Here is a 21009-nt window from a genome sequence, read left to right as displayed (position 1 = left end):
TTGGCCTTCCTAGGGTGGTACTGGATGGTGCAATCATAGTCTTTCAGAAGCTCCATCCATCTCCTCTGCCTCAAGTTTAAATCCCTCTGTTGGAAGATGTACTTCAAACTCTTATGATCGGTGTATATCTCGCACACTTCACCATACAGATAGTGTCTCCAAATTTTTAGTGCAAAGACTACAGCCGCCATTTCCAAATCATGGGTGGGGTAGTTCTGCTCATGCCTCTTCAGCTGCCTTGAAGCATAAGCCACTAACTTTCCATTCTGCATCAAAACACACCCTAGGCCAACTCTGGAGGCGTCACAATACACGGTGTATCCTTCACCACTCACAGATAGTGTCAACACAGGGGCAGTAGTTAGACACTCCTTAAGCTTCTGGAAACTCACCTCACAGTCATCTGTCCAAATGAATGGAACATTCTTCCTGGTCAACTTAGTTAGGGGAGCCGCTATCCTGGAAAAATCTTGCACAAAACGCCTATAGTAGCCAGCTAAACCCAGAAAACTTCGCACCTCGGTGGATTTGTAGGCCTAAGCCAATCGATTCTGACTTCAATTTTCTTGGGATCCACTTGAATGCCATCACTAGAAACCACGTGTCCCAAGAATGAGATGCTTTCTAGCCAAAATTCACACTTTGAAAATTTGGCATATAGCTGGTGCTCCCTCAAAGTCTGCAATACCATCCTCAAGTGCCACACGTGTTCTTCCTCGGTCCGAGAGTACACCAAAATGTCATCTATGAATACGATGACAAAACGGTCCAAAAATGGCTTGAACACCCTGTTCATCAAGTCCATGAAGGCTGCTGGTGCATTAGTGAGTCCAAAAGACATCACCAAGAACTCATAATGACCATATCTTGTCACGAAAGCCGTTTTGGACACGTCCTCATCCACGATTCTCAATCGATGGTAGCACGATCGCAGTCTATCTTGGAAAGAATCTAGCCCCTTGGAGCCGATCAAACAGTCATCGATCAGGAAGTGGATACTTGTTCTTCACAGTCACCATGTTCGGTATGCGTAGTCGATACACAACCTCAATGACCCATCCTTCTTTCTCACAAATAAAACAGGAGCGCCCCAAGGTGAAGTGCTCGGACGTATAAAACCCTTGTCCAAAAGCTCCTGTAGTTGCTCCTTCAGCTCCTTCAATTCTGCTGGTGCCATCCTGTAAGGTGGCATCGATATGGGGTTTGTACCCGGCACAACATCAATACAAAACTCTATTTCCCTTCCTGGTGGCAACCACAGAAGCTCCTGCAGGAAGACATCCATAAATTCTCTGACAACAAGAACATTTTCCATGCTGACACCTTCTACAGATGTATCTCTCACCAATGCCAAATACCCTTGGCATCCACGCCTCAACATTTTTCTAGCACTAATTGCTGACACCAAATTATATGGAGCAACGCTCCTATCACCATCAAAGCTAAACTCTTCCACACCAGGTATGTGGAAATACACCTTTTTGTTCCTGCAGTCTAAGGTGGCATAATGAGTTGCCAACCAATCCATCCCCAAAATTACATCAAAATCCATTACTGGTAGAGGAACCAAGTCTGCTGGGAGGATCTTTCCATCCACTACCACTGGGCTACCCGGAAAAACCATATCTACATTTATGTTGTCACTAAGTGGGGTAGCTACCGACAAAGGACATTCTAAGGTTGTAGGGTTTCTACCCAACCTCATGGCAAACACAGGGGAGACAAATGAGTGCGTAGCACCCGGATCTATTAAAACACGAGCCTCATAGGAACAGACTGAAGAATACACGCCATGGCGCATTTGAAGCTTGAGCATCCTGGTGGGTCAGGGTGAAAACCCGAGCTTAACCCCTACCCTGAGTGGCAGAACCCTGATACTGACTTCTACCTCCTGATCTGCCTCCAAATCCACGTCCCCCTTGTCCTCGGCCCTGTTGGCCACTGAACTGACTGCCTGCCATGTTGGAAGCACCAGGATACAACTGGCGAGGAACATTTGCAACAGAACCCTGTGACCCCATCTGTAGCTCACTGAAAATGGGGCATTCTCTAGCAAAGTGACCCGGTTGGCCACACCTGAAGCATACTCCTGACCCCATCAAACAAGGTCCTGAATGTCCTCTTCCACACTGTGCACACGGTGCCAAAGAGGATCCTGAACCAGGCTGTACTGAATCGTGACCACCTTTGGATCCGCACAGTGCGAATCCTCGAGGTTTGTGTCTAAAACCACTCTTCTTGTTCCTACTTCTTCCTCTGTAATTATTCGCCACCAGCATGCGGAGTACCCATGGAAGGGACACCTGAGGAACCCTCTGCTCTGTTTTTCTTGGCTCTCCCGCTGTCATCCGCAGCGTAGCTGATCTCTATCTGTCTAGCTCGATCAACTACCACGTCAAAAGACTGATTAGACATCATGGCTAGGTTCGCATACCTCCTGTCAAGCCCCTTTAGGAATCTCTTCACCTTCATAGTTTCTGTAGCTACTGCTGCAGGGGCATATCTGCTCAATTCCAGAAATTCTGTAGCATATTCATCTACAGACCTGCTATTCTGTCTTAAGGCCTCAAAGGCCCATTGTTTCTGATCCCTGAAGCTTTCTGGCACAAACCGATTGATAAAAAGTTTCACAAACTGAGCCCATGTCAAACCCTCCATCCGGGGTAACACGTAGTCATTCATCCATTGTCTAGGCATAGGCCCCATGACATGCTGCATACACTCTATCAATCTTATATCAGTTAACTGTAATTCTGTTCCTGCCTGTCTGCAGGAATCCAAAAATCGATATGCATCGTCTGACACATCATAGGTACCAGGCACCAACTTCTTGAAATTTATGATCTATTTGTAAGATTCTTCTCTTGGTGCAGTGGACTGCTGCTGCTGTGGAGGGTGGACCATATACTGCGCCATCATGTCGATGGTTCTCTGCAGACCAGCTAGAGTAGCTGCCATGGGGTCCATGGGACCCTGTGCCATAAAGGACTGATCCTGTACTGGGGGTGGCTGCTCCTCTACTTGAGCAGCTCTAGGCCTCCTACCCCGCCTCCTCGGGGCAGGCGCCTCATCTTGTGCTGACACCTCGTCAGGCACATCTGGTTCTGGTGCAGTGGCAGCTCTCCTGCTTCTACGCATTTTCCTGAAATTCAGCAGCATTAGCCCACAAAATTCAAAACTGCACATTACACAGCTCTATAGACTCATATTTATACATAATATATGGAGCAGAAACTAGAAGCAAAGACAACAATGCAAGACGAATGTGAACCCTATTTTCCGCATGTGACTCCTAGTAGACTCTTCCCAATACTTTAGACAAACATTCCCTACGAATCTGGAGCCTAAGCTCTGATACCACATCTGTCACGACCCAACCTATGGGCCGGACCGGCACTAGGACCTGGGCCAGCCTAAAGCCCCCGAGGCCCGTAGTAAGCCTAATTGTTCATTAACCCAACTCTAAGGCCCATTTGGGCCCAAATTCATGAAAACAAACGGACAGAGTCCGGCCATAAAATGGACTTTCCAACGGGGAGTTTTCGACTCACCCGACCTGTAAACATAATAAATACTCAATTGGGGAGCTCAGCTCACCCTCCACATACTCATCAACATAATAATAAATGGGAGCTCAGCTCCCTCATCCAATCCATCAAACATGAATATCATTATACGTTTACAGGTCCAACATGATAATAATATTACAGACTATAGTCAAATAAATACTTCTAACACATGCGGAAATTCTAGGAGTAAATAAAATTACACAAATATTGATAGACAACCTGCGAAGGAGAAAAGCAGGTTAACCAAAATAAAATCCTCCTGTAGCCTGAAAAAAATATTGAACAGGAGTGAGCGTTCGACTCAGAGAGTAAAATATCAATTTTAACCATAATCTCTATAACTATCTAGTACTAATGCACCCTGTAGAGTGAAATGCAACATCCACATCATTTTCACATCATAACATCAAAAAGGTAATTTGGAGCACTCACGCACCCTGTAGCATCAATCATAACATATGGGAGCTGATCCCCTATACAGCTCTCTTAAATCCAACCTGGTGCCAGAGAAGAACTCAAGCCGGACTTTCGCTTAATAAACCAAATCGAGGGTCCCAGCGAAGAACTCAAGCCGTGATTACCCCTCGAAGGATCGGGTTCCCAGCGAAGAACTCAAGCCGTGACCACCCGTCCTATCCATAGTCCACACCACATCACACGCACGCGCCACGCTGCTGCTCCAAATTACCACAACAACATCATGGCACTTTAACAGTTATCAATGCATCATAAATCGTGCCTAGAGTTTAACTACATAAATATATGCATATAAGTGATGCATGGGCATGCTGAACATATAATAATATCGAAATTACAATTAAAATTAATATTTTACTCACAGACTTGACGACAATCACTGTGGCGGCTGGGCGGAGGAAGAAGGCTGTCCCGGCTCACCTGACAATTATATTACAATTATTTAATACAATCTGACTCAATACAAACAAAGAAAAAGACCAATACGTCCTAAGTCGTCTTTGAAAATCGTGAGTCTCCCCTATACTTAGGACCTACCCAACCTGCAAAATGGCTCAAAACACACTTCTATATTCACAATCCATATATCCACAGTTTAATCATATCACACAGCCCCTCCTGGGCCCATCAAATCAGTCATCCATCACAATATGTAAAATTTCAATTTAGTCCTTATAATTGATCATTTTTGCAAAAACTGCCCAAACCAGCTCTAAAAATTATAAAACTTTGCCCCGCGGTCCTTAGCAATATTACTAAGCTATTGCAAAAAGAATCGTAATTTTCTAAGCTACCACGAATATTTTATGGATTTTTAATCCTATTTAAGCACTAGAAAATTACGTAAAAACAAGGTTCGGGTTTACCTTTGCCGATTCCGACTTCGGGAACGCGCTCGGGACGTCTGACAATGGGGGGGTAGCCAAAACTTTGGTCCAATTCGGGGACTTTTCCGGTAACGGGTCTGTCTGGCCCGAAATTTGCAGACCCGGTCAACTGTCGAATTTCTGCGAATCGAGGATACCTACACGAAGCCCATAACACGGGGGTTAGTACATAAATTTTTCAGAATTTTCTAAGCTCATTAAATGCTCGGAAAAACACTGCGAAGTTCCGTGGGACCCACCGAAAAACGGTGTCGGAAAAATTCGAAATTTATGTCGTTGCGAAGCTCTCGATGAGTGGAGCGTGCTGGCAGCCTCGGTTTTCTCATGGGATTCACGGTTTTTGAGAAATCTAGCCCAAAAGTCGAAATGGGCTAAAATCTTCCCGAGCAAAAATCGGACAAACCGCTCGATGGATTTCGGCGTTCTTGGTGTCTATGGAAAGCTCTCGCCGAGTAGATGATTTTGGACACAAGACCCGGTCCAATTGGTGGCCGGATCGGCCGGATTTGGCCGGGGAAGCTGAATCGACGCGCGCGCGCAGGGGGGCGTTTCGCGCGCGTTTTTCCGGCCGTTTGGGCGTGGCCAAGCTGGCTGGCAAGGCGGCGTACTGGGGCTGGGCAGTGGTGGTGGCGGATGGGTGGGGAGGAGAGAGAAAAGAGAGAGAGAAGAGGAGAGGGCCATCGCGCGCGGGAGGGAGGAGAAAAAGAGAAGAAGACCGGTCCGATTCGACCGGTCCGATCCGGTCAGGTTCGATTCGGCCGGTTCGATTCGAAATATAAAATTTTAAATTTTTTACTCTGCCTCGGGACCGAAAACGAGGTCCAAAAATTCCGAAAAAATTCCATAAAACTCAGAAAAATACGTAGACTCCAAATATATTTTTAGTTTTGCCACGTGGTCTTTAAATTAATTTATAAAAATCATCAAAGTTTATATTTTCGGAAAATCGAACCCGATTTTTAAAATTCGAAAAATCTCAAAAAAATTCCTAAAATTCAAATAAAATTAAAATACCAAAAATGCTCATAAAATTTAAAATTTTGGGGTGTTACAGAAAGTTAAAAGGAAATATATGTAAAATTGACATTGGACGTTTATCTTCGTTTAAATCTGTAAATAATTATATTTCCTTGCTATTATTGCTTTTTTTTTTTTAATAGTTGATACTACTTTATATTTTATTTTCCTATTCAATAATTTTTTTTAATATTATAAGGAATCAGAAATAAATAAGAATGTAATCAAATTTTGTGAATTAAAATAAATAAAATTTGAATAAAAATAATTAAAAATAGAGCAAATCATAAAACAATTTGAAAACATTAAATGGTAAAAAAAAGTTCGTTAGTTCTCAAATGATATAAAATACTTATTGTAAATGCTTGCTAAGAAAAATTAAAAATAAATTTAATTTAATTATTAAACAATTTTAATTGAAAAAAAATTACACCTTGGCCATTCAATTGTCATGGGTTATAAAACAATCACTATAAATTACAAATCAATGGCCACATATCATGATCATAAATTAAAAAAAAAAAAAAAACATTGCAGCTATGCTTAAGCTTCATAAAAAGGCTATTTGTGAAAAAAATCTCATTATTGTTTGATGATAAAATTGAATGTTGATGAAAAACTTAAGAGCTAAATAAGATAGAGTCAGGGGTGAGCATTCGGTTCGAACCAAACTGAACTGAACCAAACCAAAATGGTGAAAAATCGAATCGAACCGAATCACTCTATTTCGATTTGATTCGGTTTAAACCGATTGATTTTGATTTTTGATTAATTTTTTAATTTAGACTTGATTTTTAAGTTATTTGATCTAATTTTGACTTTGGTTTGAACCTAATAACCATTAATCAATGAAATTAAACAATTAATATATATATAATTAAATATAATTCATAAATTTCTCATAAAAATAAATCAATTCAAAAATCAATTTGGTTCGATTTGATTCGATTTGAATATATAAATTACTATTCAATTCGATTCGATTTAACAGATTTTTTTCTCTTCAAAACCGAATTGAACCGAAATAACCGAAATTTTTATAATGTAAAACCGAACCGATTGAATTTTAAAACCGAACCAATTAAATCGAATTAACTCAATTCAATTCGGTTTTTCAGTTTGAACCAAATTCTGCTCGGCCCTAGATAGAGTCATCAGACTATGGTTTATCGAAATATCCTCATGGACATTTAGCTTAAGAATATGTGTTACAAACAGAAAAAAGAAATTCTCAGTTAAAAAAAGGAAAAATAATTTTTAATGCAGAAACTGAAAATTTTCAGAGCAAAATTGAATTTTCTGCAGAAGAAAAATTATATGAATCTTAACCTATGAAATGTGTGAAATTTTGACCTAGAGAGTGTTGAACTCGAAATTGCCTCTACTAAAATGGCTTAATCTAATTAGGCTTGACTCCCCCTTACTTTAACTTACTGTAACTTCTCAATGTGAGACACCACCTTACAGTTGAAAGTACATGAAACACAAACATTTAAACAATTAATAGTTGAAATCAGAATTAAATCTATTTTAGACAAAGTAAATAAACGTATAAATGGTTGTGCATTTCAATTTTAGAAACACTTGTATCCTAATTATTCACAGCTATAACAAATTTGCAGTGCTTGAGAATGTAAACCAAGTACATCAGCCTCCTAAAAATAGCCTCTAGAAAATTTTCAGTCATGACATTAGGATCCCATCAAGAATATTGTATGATATTCTCACAAGATTTTAATCAAGAACCCTATGCACATTAAGAGTTACCATTAGCAAACTCCAAACTCCAAACTTCAAATTTTGGTTTTCCGGTAAATGAAGCGAAAACACATTCAGATATGAATGGTAGTGGAAAAAACGTTCAATGTATTCTAGTTTCAAAATATTCTAGTTAGAATCTGAGTTGTCAGGCTCTTCACATTCAATTTCTCTCACATTGTTAGATACTGCTTCAATCTTAAGTGATAGCCTTTGTGTATGCTCCTCGATATATTTCAAGACTATCTGTAGCTGTTCTTGATAAGCAGCTGATTTCTTTTTCTCACGATGCAATTCTGTGGATAGCTCCCGGATTTTTAGATCTTTCCCATCCTGCAAAGAGAGACCAGAAATATATTTGATCTTAGGAGAAAACCATCTTTTATGAAACATAACAAGAACAATTTACATACTTATGAGCATTTGCTTTCCCTTGAGATGACACGAATAGAAGAGATGCAAATATATACACTTCCTAGAACTAATCATGAAACGCACCTCATTGAATGCAATCCTATGTGATCGTCGAGGTGGTATTTTGCTAGGATTCAGCTCATGGCTGTGTTCTTTGACAAAACCATAAATAACCCATTTTCCTCCATCCTTTGCAGCTATCCTTAACATTGCATTGCATCCCTCCCTAGTGGCAGGCCGTGAGGAAAAAACTCCATTTTCTTTCTTTGTACATTTCCCTGCACGAAACCCTTCTTTTGAGCAAACAAACTCTCGACCAATTATTGAGTTATCTTTAAGTGACCGACGTGTACGATTGTTCCGTATGGTAAACCCCATACGCCTGCCATACATCTCGTAGAATTCCCTGGCATCCTCTGCTGAGTCAAACTCCATTCCTATAAATGGTTCCAAAGCTATAGGAAAATTTTGAACAGATGGCTGAACTATGTTATCATTTCCATCCAGATTATCTGATAGCTCATCTTCTGTTGTTTCTGGGCCATCAAAAGTTTCATCCAGCCAACGCCTATAATTTCCATTTGAATGGAATTGTTGGCTGGAAGTACTTGCCATCACAAACCTATCAGAAAATCAGACTAGTATCAAACAGAACCATACAGCCAAAACATAGAAGGAAAAGCAGACACAACATTATGCGGTCTTTCAGCATCTCCAAGTCTGAGATTCTCCAAAACAATCCTGAAGGGGTGAAGGGAGAAATTGCCGGCATTAAATGTTATCAACAACATGCACCACGACCATCCATGTGGCGCACATGGGCTAGAAAAGATAAGAGAGGGATAAAATGCCAATAACTAGCAGCATAGGAGGCTGCTAATCAGCAACCTGCATTGGCAGCTGTGAGCTTAATGTGAAGGATGATTATAGATTCAATGGGCCTCGTTTGTAGGGGTTTCACCCACATGATGATTCAATTTGCTCATTAATGCATAACCATGAGGATCATCCAAGTCAAATTAGCTTTGCATATTAATCATGTTTGAAATATTGTTCAAGCCTATCAGACCAATAGATGGTGGGGATAGGCTCAATAATTCAACAGGTGTAAAGTGGAATGAATCTCTTTGGAGAGAAGAGCCATGTAGTTTGTAGGGGTTTCACCCACATGATGATTCAATTTGCTCATTAATGCATAACCATGAGGATCATCCAAGTCAAATTAGCTTCGCATATTAATCATGTTTGAAATATTGTTCAAGCCTATCAGACCAATAGATGGTGGGGATAGGCTCAATAATTCAACAGGTGTAAAGTGGAATGAATCTCTTTGGAGAGAAGAGCCATGTACCATTGTGCTAAGGACTTAGAAGAAAAGTTGGTACTATTATCAGATTAATTATTTCATTAACAGGCACGCAATGAGAAATGGATACCCAACAGCATCAAGCTTGCATATCTAAGTCACTCTCATCTGAGTCAAACCCATGACCAGATTGGCTATCCATTATACTCTACAATAAAAATTGATAAATTACTCAGTGCATCATTATTACTCACTAGAAAGAAAGGAAAAAAAACTGTAGTCAATTCACAACAACCCAATTCATCCAAAACCCCAGCATAGTTAAAAGGGAAAAAGGAAGGAAAAAGTAGACAAGTTACTTGTCATTGCAAATAATTTCTGGATCACAGAATTCTGAGTGTTAAACAATCGTCCCTATTTATAAGCATTTCATTGCCGTGCTAAACATGTCTCAAAGATAGCATAGCTCATAGAGATAAAGGCATGGTCAAAAGCTAGATGAAGCAGTGCCTGATGCTTTAGCCAAACAATTTCCCATTGCAAAGAGGTCAAAAACAAATGCTAAAAGATAACAATAAGATAATTATGATACAGTAACAGTAACATAAGCATGCAACAAAAAGGACCAAATATAACCATAAACAGGGACTGAAACCACAAAAAATGTTTCGTGGCTCAAGCTCAAATTAGCAGACACCAGAAATGGTGCAAAGTATGCAATGTTTTTGTTCTCAATGAATTAAAACATAAGATGAATAAGATGAAGATTTTGTAATGTCAAGAATGCTTAAAAATCAACAGAAGATTTTTTTCCCCTTTTAAATCCTTAAATATTAAGGTGCAATCAATTCCTAACACTATGTGAACAAATGAATTTCATAAATTCAATGGAATTCATTTTCAGTTCACTAATTTTATGTTTGGAATAAATTTCTTCATTTCCATTGTACAATTCCATTTCCATACAATTCAACTAAATTAAAACACATTGTATCAGAATAAGTAGAATTTCATATGAATTCCAGAAAACTAACTACAAAATTTCATAACATATCCACAGCTTTTTTTCTTTTTCTTTTTCACATCACAAAACAAGTAACATACCCCTCCCCCTCCCCCTCCCCCCCCCCCCCTTTTTTCTCTTTCTGTCTCTGTCTCTGTCTCAAAGTACATTTTTCAGAAAGAATGATATTTTCCAAACATAAGTTACAAAGAATCTAATTGAATTTTTATATTAACTTATGTTATGCCAAACCATGAAATTCACTTGTCAAAGAATTCAATACAGAATCTATTTAGAAGTGAAAGACCTGCTAACTAGGATTGGTTTTAAATATAGTGTGAAGTTTGGAAAACTGGACCCATTTTAGGTTTAGAACAACTAGTGGTTCCCAATGACAGAGATTGTGGACTTCTGAACCACCGCATAGCTGTCTGTCAAATCTTCAGTACTTAATATTTGAAGGCTATTCATAAAACTTCTAATATGTTATCCTCAAGCAACGTGTCAGGAATGGCCAAATTTTCACTATACAGAGCATCTAAAAAAGTTCAAATTCCCCTCCCAATCATCAAAATCAATTATATACACACACAGCAAATTATTGCCTAAATATTAAAATTATTATAATACCAGAAATAAATTATTAATGAAGTAAATAACACATAAGAGAGACTGCATTAAGGAAAGGCAACACTAGCATCTGCATTATTTTGACATGTCCATAAAAGTAAAACACTTAAACGGGCAACTAATGGTATAACTACACAAGCAGAAGTTATTTTTTTCTGAATCAAATTTCTCTCTCTCATTTGCCCTCTTCCCCTGTATAGTAAATTTTTTTCTTCTGTGTCATGCATGCAATTCTGTGGTTCCTCTTACTCTTAGTATCAAGGATCAAATACCCTCATTACAAATTTGATGTTCAACTTTAAGCAGCCTTTTGTGTGAACTGGCTTCTAAAGAGAATCTCAAGTTTTAAGTGACTAAACATTTAAAAAAAAAAAAAAAAAAAAGAAAAACTTGAACAAGATTACTCAACACTGTCCTACCAATTAATAACCCAAGACTGAACCTTAAGTTCTGATGTCATTTTGAACAGATTTAACTAATACTGAGGGATATTATGAAGAAAGTTCAGAGACAAAGACAACATAGATACAAGTACTTAATGTAAATCACCCACTCCAGAGAATTATAAAGTGCTAACAAGATCAGAACAATCCAATATAGCAGGATGAACAGAGTAGACAATGTTAGATCCAACAAAAAAGGAATAAAACATGTTCCTCATAAGCAACCAATCTGTTACCTTTTGTTATGGGACATATAAAGGCCAGCTAATCATGGCTGATTTAGACAAATCAAGATCAATGTTATGGTCTGGTGTCTAAGGACAACTAAGGTGAGTATATCTAAAAATGCTAGTTTCACCACGCTTTGATGGCAAGCATGATATCCAGCTATATCATCTGGAAGATCAAATGTCTTATCTAAAGGCCCTAAGAGAACTCCAGGCGTCATTTCTCCAAAGCAAATAAATTTACCCAATCTAACTCAGGTTCTAATTTCCACAGTAAGTGAAGAAGGTGAATTCTTTACATAGGCAAATGGGTTGAGCTCTTAGCTACGAAATTTTCAAGCTTTGCTTAAGAGGTAATCATTAAAGAAAGATAAAAGCAATCACCAATCTTGGGATGTTTTAGTAAACATACAAAAAGATCAAAATTCATAGATGTGAGCGTAATAAATTGCTTCTTTTATCATAAAAAACAGAAGTAAATTCAGACTACAAAATAACGAAGAAGATGCTAATAAAACATATTTTTCCAGTAGAAAAGAGGTACAGAAAGTGGGAGAGAAAGATGAACGCACCAGTGAAAGCGACGAATTACATGAAAGAATAAGGTGTTGGCGTTGGAATCGAACGAATAAACTCTGGGCAGATTCTGGAAAAGCAAATGCAAAGTTGGGATTTTAGAGTAGTACAAATGATTGGGAATTTACAAGGACGAAGCCTACATGGCTGGAGGAGGATGTCATTATATGAATTACCAGTGAGAAGGGAAAGTAAAGCCCAATGTCAAGGGAAATTATATACTACCTGCTAGGGGATACAACAAACTGCTAATTTGAAAATCCATTAATTGGAATGAATTTAATCAGAAATTAGCGGTTGTATATATCTAAATATTGATTATAATTTTATTTTTTTAATTTTATTATTTTTATTGAATAATATATTTTCAATTAATATTTATTTTTTTAATTAATGTAATATGTATATATAGAAAATTTAATAAAAATTGAATTATAAAAACCTAAATAAAAATCGTAGAAGGCAATTAGAAGCTTCCAGAACCTTCACCCTTCTCTACCTCTTTCATTTGGATTTTTTGTAGTCATTTAATGACTGAAATAAAGGACGTTGGATGGAAGGATGAAATTGTAAAGGGCAATAAAAGTTAGAGGCATTTTAATGAATTTTTAAAAGTATATGAATTGATTTATTAATAATGGCAATACCTAATATCTATAAATTATTGAAAATAAATAAGTATAAAAAATTATTAAGTAATTCTTTATTCATTATTAGATCATTACTATTTTATAAGATTTACTTATTAAGGACTACTCCTTGAAATAAAAAATTATATTATTTTAATAATTTTTAAAAATATCATCTCTTTTTAATTATCACAATACTCAATTATACATATTTTTAATTATTTTAATAAATTAAATTATTTTTAAATACTTTTTAATCAGATATTAAATTACTTATCAAATTATTAACTATTCATTTTTAAATTAATTTATAAATTAAAATTATATTTTAAATCAAAAATTAAAAACGAGTAGTGAAACTAAATGCCCTATCAACTTAAAAAATGAATTTTGCTTAATGAGACTGCCAATAGAAGGTGACAAGAGTATTTATGATGATACTATCCCAGCTGACCATAGGTTTGTTAGTATTATTATTGGAGATACTGTTGGGAAAAATGTGGAGCATTAAAAAATAATTTAAAATTAAATTTAATAAATTTTAATTATAAAAACGTTAGAATAGTAGAATAAGTTTTTTTAAATTATTTTTTTTCAATGACATTTAATATATATATATATATATATATATATATATATATATATATATATATATTTTTTTTTTTTTTTTTTTCTGTCAAAAGCTGTTTTTACCCTCACCCTTTAATGTCAAATAGGCACCATGCGAGTTGGGAGGTAGTGAAGATGATTGTGTTAAATTTTAACTAGTAAAAATGGTAAATTTTGATAAAGAAAAATGGCAGAAGAATAGCTGTAATCGGTTTTCAATTTCCAGTTCCCCTGTTTGCGTTATTAGAATGAGAAACACTGAATCTGTTGAATGAGATCAGTATAACACTATCCGTCTATCCCTGCAATTTTTCAAACCATATACAAACAAGAAGATTGTGAAAGGAATGGCTTCAGTTGAGATAATTTCTCTCTACTATCCAGGACTCCATGGTTTACATATGCCAAAGCTTGTGCAAGAAAGGCATCAATATTTGAGGTAAAACCAAAAAACCAAACAAACTCACTCTTGTTTTCAATTAGTAGATGTACAATTATCAGAACTGAAAAAAGAACCGATTGCACCCACAGCGCCACGCAGTTATGCATCATTTGCCAAGGTCAATTCATCATTCTGCTACCTGCAAAAACATTAGAATCTACAAGCATTGATATAAAACACATTATAGCAGCCCCATCAACTTTTGTGCTCACACATGATACAATCAGCCAACTTGATTCTCATTTTCTTGCTTTTGCTGTGTTCATCAATTACAAATCAGGAAAGTGGAAACTATCTTGTAATTACATTTATAATTAGTATGGCTAAATTTCTCCCTTCTAAGCATGTCTAGTACTAGTAAAGGAGAATGAGAAAAGGAAGTAAAAATATTTCACAACAAAATGGCATGGAGATGTTGTTTACTTACGTCATATGTGGAGACTATCTATGCTGCAGAAGCTCCTGCTCTATAGACTCGAATTCTTTAAGATTTCTTACTACATTTTGAACTTTCTTGGATAGCTGGTCACTATGTCCTTCAACAATTTTCATGAATGCAGTTAGCTGTTCTTGATACGTGGCACATAAGCGCTTCTTATTCCGCAGTTCCATGGTTAATTCTTGAATTTTCTTGTCCTTTTCACTCTACAAAGTGAACAACACAACCTTTAGATCACATCTTTATCTGCATACTTATCATTAATGGTTTGACTAAAGCAACTTTGCAATGGTATCAATATGCATAGCCAACAGGCAAGATCCCCCACTTTTTACCAATCACAGGACAAAATATTAAGAAAAGCCAAACCAATGGAAACAGAACTTAAAAAAAAAAAAAAATGTAAAACGAAGCACATATCAAATGTCTGCCAATTTAAATTTCCATTTGATTGATTGTTAACCTCTACCAAAAAAGTCCTAAAGGGCAGATCTGTTTCCCAATATTTCCCTTGTCCTGAAATCTAATAACTGGTAAGGGCATACCCTAAAGCTCTGGCACTGCAGCAGAAGTATGGTTTTGTGTATGTACTAGATTTAGGGTAAATCCATCATTGATGTTTGAGCTGCTATTGAGAAAAGCAATATCTTAAAAATGTTTATTCAGGACTTTTAAACTTTGATTTTAATAGAAATTTGATGTGTTTTAGTCATAAAAACTACAAGGCTTTTCAAAATGCTTTTTCTAACAGCATCTTAAAGGATGTTTTTCCAAAAAGCAGTTTCAAACAAGCTTTTTCGCCTCCCAAACAGAGCCATAAAACGTGCCAAGAAGTATATTAAACACTGACAAAAAAAAAAAAGGAAAAAAAAACAGCATTTATGTACTTCCTAGATTTGCACTTGCTGACTACACATTGTATATTATATCTTCCAATATAAATGACTCAAACAGTATAACAACAGGAAAAACATCCCACATATGACCAGATTGAGAATTCTAAAAGCTTACTAGGGAAGATCTTAAAACTTAGGAGAAAAATAGCCTAGTTAGTTAATACTCCTTATAAATCACTTGATGCTCCTTCAAAATTGTAATGAATGTTCTCCTGCTAAACATATTTAGATCCTAAAATTAGCAAATAAAGAAAAAGGATCCATATAAACAAAGGAACTGAGGTTTTTTGAGACTTCAAGTTGAGTTGTATTGTTAAGCGAAAGACTCACAATCAAAATTTGTTTATTAATGATCTACATGGGAATGTGAAAACTCTAAAGCTAATATTTGAATTCTTCCAATTCATGCATACAAGTAAAATCTACAATGATGACATTAATAACATTAATAACACAAGCAATGTGCTGAGTTAACAAGAGTGGGAAAGAAAAACATACTCAACTCAACTCAATTCAACTAAGCCTTTATCCTAAAAATTTAGAGTCGGCTATATGAATTCTCTTTCTCCACTCTAAACAATTTTGTGTTAAATCCTCGAAAATGTATAATGCTTCTAGGTCATGTTGTACTACCCTCCTCTAAGTCAGTTTAGGTCTACCATTTCTTTTCTTTCTATCCTCTAACCTAATGTGCTCAACTTGTCTAATTGGAGCCTCCGTATGTCTACGCTTTACATGACCAAATCACCTCAATCTTCCTTCTCTCAACTTATCCTCAATTGGTACCATTCCTACCTTTTCTCTAATACTCTCATTATGGACTTTCTCTAGTCTAGTATGGCCACTCATCAACCTTAACATTCTCATCTCCGCAATTCTTATCTTTAACACATACGACTCCTTTAGTGTCCAACACTTACTACCATATAACATGGCCGGTCGTATGGCTGTACTGTAAAATTTTCCTTTCAACTTATTGGGAATCTTGCGATCACATATTAAACATATTAGACTTGAAAATAAAGGAAACTACATATCAAATCCACATAAAAAAGGGAGAATTTAAGTTGTTGGTCCTTTCAAGTCCTTGAAAATGGAAGATGATTACTACTTCAATTTTTAGTTTTTGACTATAATGGACAGACACGTCTCAAAAGACAACCATTTGACACAAAATTAGTAAAGGGTAAAACTGTCACCAAACTCTCACTTTCTAGACCCCACATACATGGGTTACAAAATAAAAAACATTTTCAACCATTAGAAATTTCTTGTCAACATCAATTAGGGATAAGCAGAATTTGGTTAAAAAAAAAAGACCAAACTGATTTAATTTGGAATTTCATTTCAGTTTTCTCAATAAATCGATTTAGTTCGATTTTTGATTTTATGGAATTTAGTCTGTTTGGTTCCGTTATCTAAGTAAAAAAAAAAAAAAGTAGAACCAAACCAAACTAAATTGTTTTTTCTTTTTTAATTAATTATTATTAGGTATCAAATTAGAGTTGAAAAATGAAACATAATTGAAATTAAATTTGAAATGAGTCCAAAACAAGCCCAAGATGAAGCCCAAACCGACACCTGTCTAGTTCAATTCGGTTCAATTTTCTTTCTAATTTAGCTTGGTTCAGTTGGGTCTACTATAAATTTTGGTTTATTCAGTTTTTTAGACGGACTCAAACTGACCAACGCTCACCCCTAGCATTAATTCCAGATTGATGAAGATTCTAAGAAGAATCCTCTTGTAATGAGCTTTTAGGTCACTAATTTGAATTGGACCCAATGAGGGCCACTGGCCGATTCTGGTCCATTGAGTAGAGGGCCCTGAATCAGATTGCAAGGGGCCGATTCCAGTTTTGGTTTGAAGATAGTTCTGATTCCGGTCCCAAACTAGACCATGGCCATGTTTAATTGGACCTCCAAGGAATTATCATATGAGATTCACAATAATGGACCTGAGTTTTCTAATATGGTTTCATGACTTTGAAAACTTAATAAATTGATTGACAACACATGTAAACCGTGCAATTTGACCCAACAAAAAACCATATTATAAGCTACTAGGCCCAAAACCCAATAAATAGATAACGAAATGAGAACGAGAAAATATGAGAAAACCTAGTATGTTAACTTTTGAACTACTGATTGTAAATGCCAAGTTTAACAAGTTGTCCATATGGCCCTGCCACTTGTTTCACCATCAAGCCCTTCATATTTCCTCATATAAATATGCAACTGTTTGAATTCATGTTTATCCATTTCCTCTAATAGAAAGCCATCTACAAACAAATCTATGAATAAATATTGCCAGCTCACCTTCACAGAGAATCTGTATGGTTGCACCTAGATTTTTAAATTTCATAATGGGCCAACTGGGATGTCTTGCAAGATGAATCATATTTAATACTAACTCTGACATCCGTTTCTTGAGATCTATCATGCTACATCTGAGACTATAACGTTGCTATAATAAGGTCAATGCTTTTCGTGGCTCTAATTTTACTTCTTGATGAAATCTTCACATATACTCAGAGAATATATATGATGTGAAAAGAAGTGAGGTCATTAACATATACCTGACACATGGTGCATGCAAAATTTCAATTTGTTCAGCCATTAGAGATTCTGAAGAAAATAACAAGCTTTCTTCTTCAGTACAAATAGCCATTTCATTTTTTTTTTTGGTAATAATGTATGCTATTAGCTAACACAATTAACTTCCATTGCCAACATCTCCTACAAAGAATCCCAAGTTTATTGTTCTTCTAATCCTTTTGTAATACAGTTGTCATATCATTCTATTGAAGTTTGCATAGTTTTTGCTGCCAAGTACTTAGAATGCAGTGGGCTAAGGCTGAAGAAAATTAAATTACAATTCCAGGCTTTCGCAATTGAAAAAAGAAGAAAAAAGAATAAAAGAATCCTTGGTAAACTAGAAAAGAAAATCTCTCTTAATGGCTTTTTGGTCATTGATAACTGAATAAATAAATAAATAATAAAGTTACTTGAGTCCTAGAAAGCAACCTAAAATAAAGTTTTCAAAGGTAATAAGAGTCTGTTTGGGATTGAGATTTAAACTGCTTTTTTTTCAAATGGTACACTTCAAGATGTTGAAGCAGCAATTTGAAAAAGTTGTATTGCTCTTTTGAAATTCTTATGACTAAAAATGTCATTTTACATTAAAATAAAATTTTTAAAGGTCTAATAAATATTTTGGGATAGTGTCTTTCTCAACTGCAACTTAAACAACAATGCCAAGCAGACCCTTAGTAGAGAAAATTACTAAAACCCCCGAGCTTTAGCATAGTACACGCTTTCGTCCAGGCTGTTTCAAAGTTAGATGCTTTCCCCCCTAAAATTTATTAACAATTGTACACTTTAGCCCTTAATGTATAAAATAGTCATTGACTGTAAATTTGACCACTCTTTACTCTCTGAAACTTTGAAATTTGATTGGACTTTAATCCTTGATTGTTCTATTAGAAACACTTTGTTCCTTTAATTTTTCACTTCTCATAGATGGTAATTTAAGGAAAAACAAAGTGCCTAATTTTGAAACAACAAGAATTAAATTATATAAAAGGGTTGTAGTAATTTATGATATTCTAGTAAACAAAAGAGTTATTTGGTAGCATAAATTATAGAGAATATAAACAAGAGTTTAAAGGAAAGAATGGCTTTCTATTAAAATTATGCAAAACAAGTCACTTTTAGGGGGCTGATTCTGATGATGTACAAGTAATGAGTTTCTTTTTTATTTATTTATTTATTTTTTTTATAATTCATTGAAAGAGATGTCAAGGGTTTTTGTATATCAGTTTTTAGAGTTCAATAGGATGGAAATTAAGTCAGCAGTGAATGCTCAAGTAAATATCTGCATGGTTTTGCTCAAGTCCCTGGCTCCCTGCCCGACCAACTAATGAAATCACAGAAGACATACAGTCAACAATCATAAAAAGAATACAAAACATAATCTATCTTCAAAGAAATTATCACAAACTCCTTAAAAGTTACTTCATATGAAGTGTTAAATTAACCTAAGATTAAAATGGCAATAGAATTACCTATCAAAGTAACACAAATAGAGAATGACAAGGATGCAGCATGTTACAAGTAAATAACACAAGGAAGAACTCACCATTGTTTGACGAGCTTCGCGTGGAGCCACTACAAGAGGATGATTATGGTCCTTCACAAATTTTGTTATCACCCACTTTCCAGACTTGTCAAACTTAACATGAATCATTGCCTTACAACCTTCTCTTGTACTAGAACGTGGTTTTCGAACATTCCCAAATTTGCCACGTATGCTAACACAATAACCCTCCTTATTACAACCAAGTCGACGGGCAAGAATTCTTCCATCTCTTTCAGAACGACGACAAGACATCACACGCATTACAAATCCTACCCGCCGAGCATATTCATCATAAAATATCTTGGCAGCATCTTCAGATTCAAATTCCATACCTTCATGTGGTTCTACAATTGAATCACCTCCTCGCACAATAGAATCACTGTCCTGTAAAACCAACTCTTGTCCAGCAGAGCTCTCTGCTATTTCAATTCCCTTATCTAAATCCACTGCCACATAGCACCATTCACTATTAAATTTAAAATCCATCTAAAAGTATTCTTTATCTTTAAAATTTAAGTGAAAAAGCAATAAGAATACAATAAAATTAAAATGCCCACTTTGTTTTTGACAAAAACCAAGTAAAGAAAATCTTCATTCCAAGTTATCATAATCTCAGTAAACCACCAGTACCAGCCCAGCAAATCCACCCATCCACCAAAATGAATTAAATTCTATTTCTAACAAATAATTCCTCTGGTTTCTCTTGCAACAAATTCAGATTATTTATGAGCAAGCAAATATCGATAAAGAAACAAATTTCAATAGTCTCTTCACCTCCTAACTAATTTTTCAAACAGTTAAAGGGTACAAACAGCACCATATACACAAGAAAACCCAACAAAGCAGCATCACATATTAACAAACTATTAAACTGCATCCAAATCCAAACAAAAAACCAGCAGCTAAAACCATCAAATAGATGCAAATTACACTATCCAAAAACTCAGAAGGGTTAAAATTCATCATCGCTACAAAAGAAGCGCAAAGCAACACAAACACGGACCCAAATAGACCAATCCGATGAACTGAAATCCGAGTTTGATTATATGAACCTCAACCTACACTTCCCACCCATATCAGACTGAGCATGGAAGGACCAAAACAAATGTAGGGGTAAAATGCAATAGAGAGATAGAATAATGGGCAAAAGCTGAATTACTGAAAAGTTTAGTGCCTTACTTGATCCAAGGATCAGAATTGAAAGGCGTTGAGAGAGAGAGAGAGAGAGAGAGAGAGAGAGTGGCTCTAAAAAGTAATTTTGCAGAGTGATGGAGATTGGAGAGGCTACTTCCGGGCTCCAGCCAGTGCTGATAATATCAATATGAATCTAACGTCCGATGTTTATGAATGTCCACTCGTTGCGTGACACGTTTACGTTTGTCTTGACCGATAGAAGAGCCCAAGTAGGCTCGCCCACGGCCTAAATAAGCCTGGTGCAGTTGAGCTCGAAGGCTTATTTTCTCACTTCATGTGTTAATTTTACAGCACGTTCCCTAATTTTACGATATGTTGCATTTTCATTCTTTAATTTTGATTTATTATTAAAAAA

At 36.1% G+C, this 21009-nt stretch overlaps 2 protein-coding genes across 4 annotated transcripts; both read right to left on the bottom strand.

The window, feature by feature from the left end:
* Positions 1 to 7789: 7789 nt before the first annotated feature.
* Positions 7790 to 12545, bottom strand: LOC110644319 (protein FAR1-RELATED SEQUENCE 4). Its single transcript, XM_021797028.2, has 3 exons — positions 12304 to 12545; positions 8207 to 8744; positions 7790 to 8041 (listed from the first exon to the last, which is right to left on the bottom strand). The coding sequence occupies exons 2-3, from the start codon at positions 8735 to 8737 to the stop codon at positions 7838 to 7840; spliced, it is 735 nt and encodes a 244-aa protein (XP_021652720.2). The 5' UTR covers positions 8738 to 8744; positions 12304 to 12545; the 3' UTR covers positions 7790 to 7837.
* A 1336-nt stretch (positions 12546 to 13881) lies between these two features.
* LOC110644316 (protein FAR1-RELATED SEQUENCE 5) lies at positions 13882 to 20786 on the bottom strand. 3 transcript variants are annotated; one of them, XM_021797024.2, is made up of 3 exons: positions 20640 to 20786; positions 19461 to 19906; positions 13882 to 14632 (listed from the first exon to the last, which is right to left on the bottom strand). In XM_021797024.2, coding segments are annotated over exons 1-3 (651 nt in total). In that variant the 5' UTR covers positions 20641 to 20786; the 3' UTR covers positions 13882 to 14428. The 3 variants fall into 3 exon arrangements, with proteins under 3 accessions (XP_021652716.1, XP_021652717.1, XP_058000748.1); XM_021797025.2 differs by lacking the exon at positions 20640 to 20786 and adding an exon at positions 20464 to 20619; XM_058144765.1 differs by having other exon boundaries at positions 19461 to 20657.
* Positions 20787 to 21009: the final 223 nt, after the last annotated feature.

The sequence above is a fragment of the Hevea brasiliensis genome, chromosome 1, assembly GCF_030052815.1.
Source record: "Hevea brasiliensis isolate MT/VB/25A 57/8 chromosome 1, ASM3005281v1, whole genome shotgun sequence".
Lineage (NCBI taxonomy): Eukaryota > Viridiplantae > Streptophyta > Magnoliopsida > Malpighiales > Euphorbiaceae > Hevea > Hevea brasiliensis.
This window is presented reverse-complemented; position numbering and strand designations above follow the sequence as displayed.

Coding starts and splice junctions, on each gene's coding strand:
- LOC110644319 (XM_021797028.2), bottom strand. CDS start 8,737: ATGGCAAGTACTTCCAGCCAACAATTCCATTCAAATGGAAATTATAGG. Junction 8,042..8,206: donor ATAGGATTGCATTCAATGAG/GTGCGTTTCATG, acceptor CTCTCTTTGCAG/GATGGGAAAGATCTAAAAAT.
- LOC110644316 (XM_058144765.1), bottom strand. CDS start 19,946: ATGGATTTTAAATTTAATAGTGAATGGTGCTATGTGGCAGTGGATTTA. Junction 14,633..19,460: donor GCGAAGCTCGTCAAACAATG/GTGAGTTCTTCC, acceptor TTCACTTTGTAG/AGTGAAAAGGACAAGAAAAT.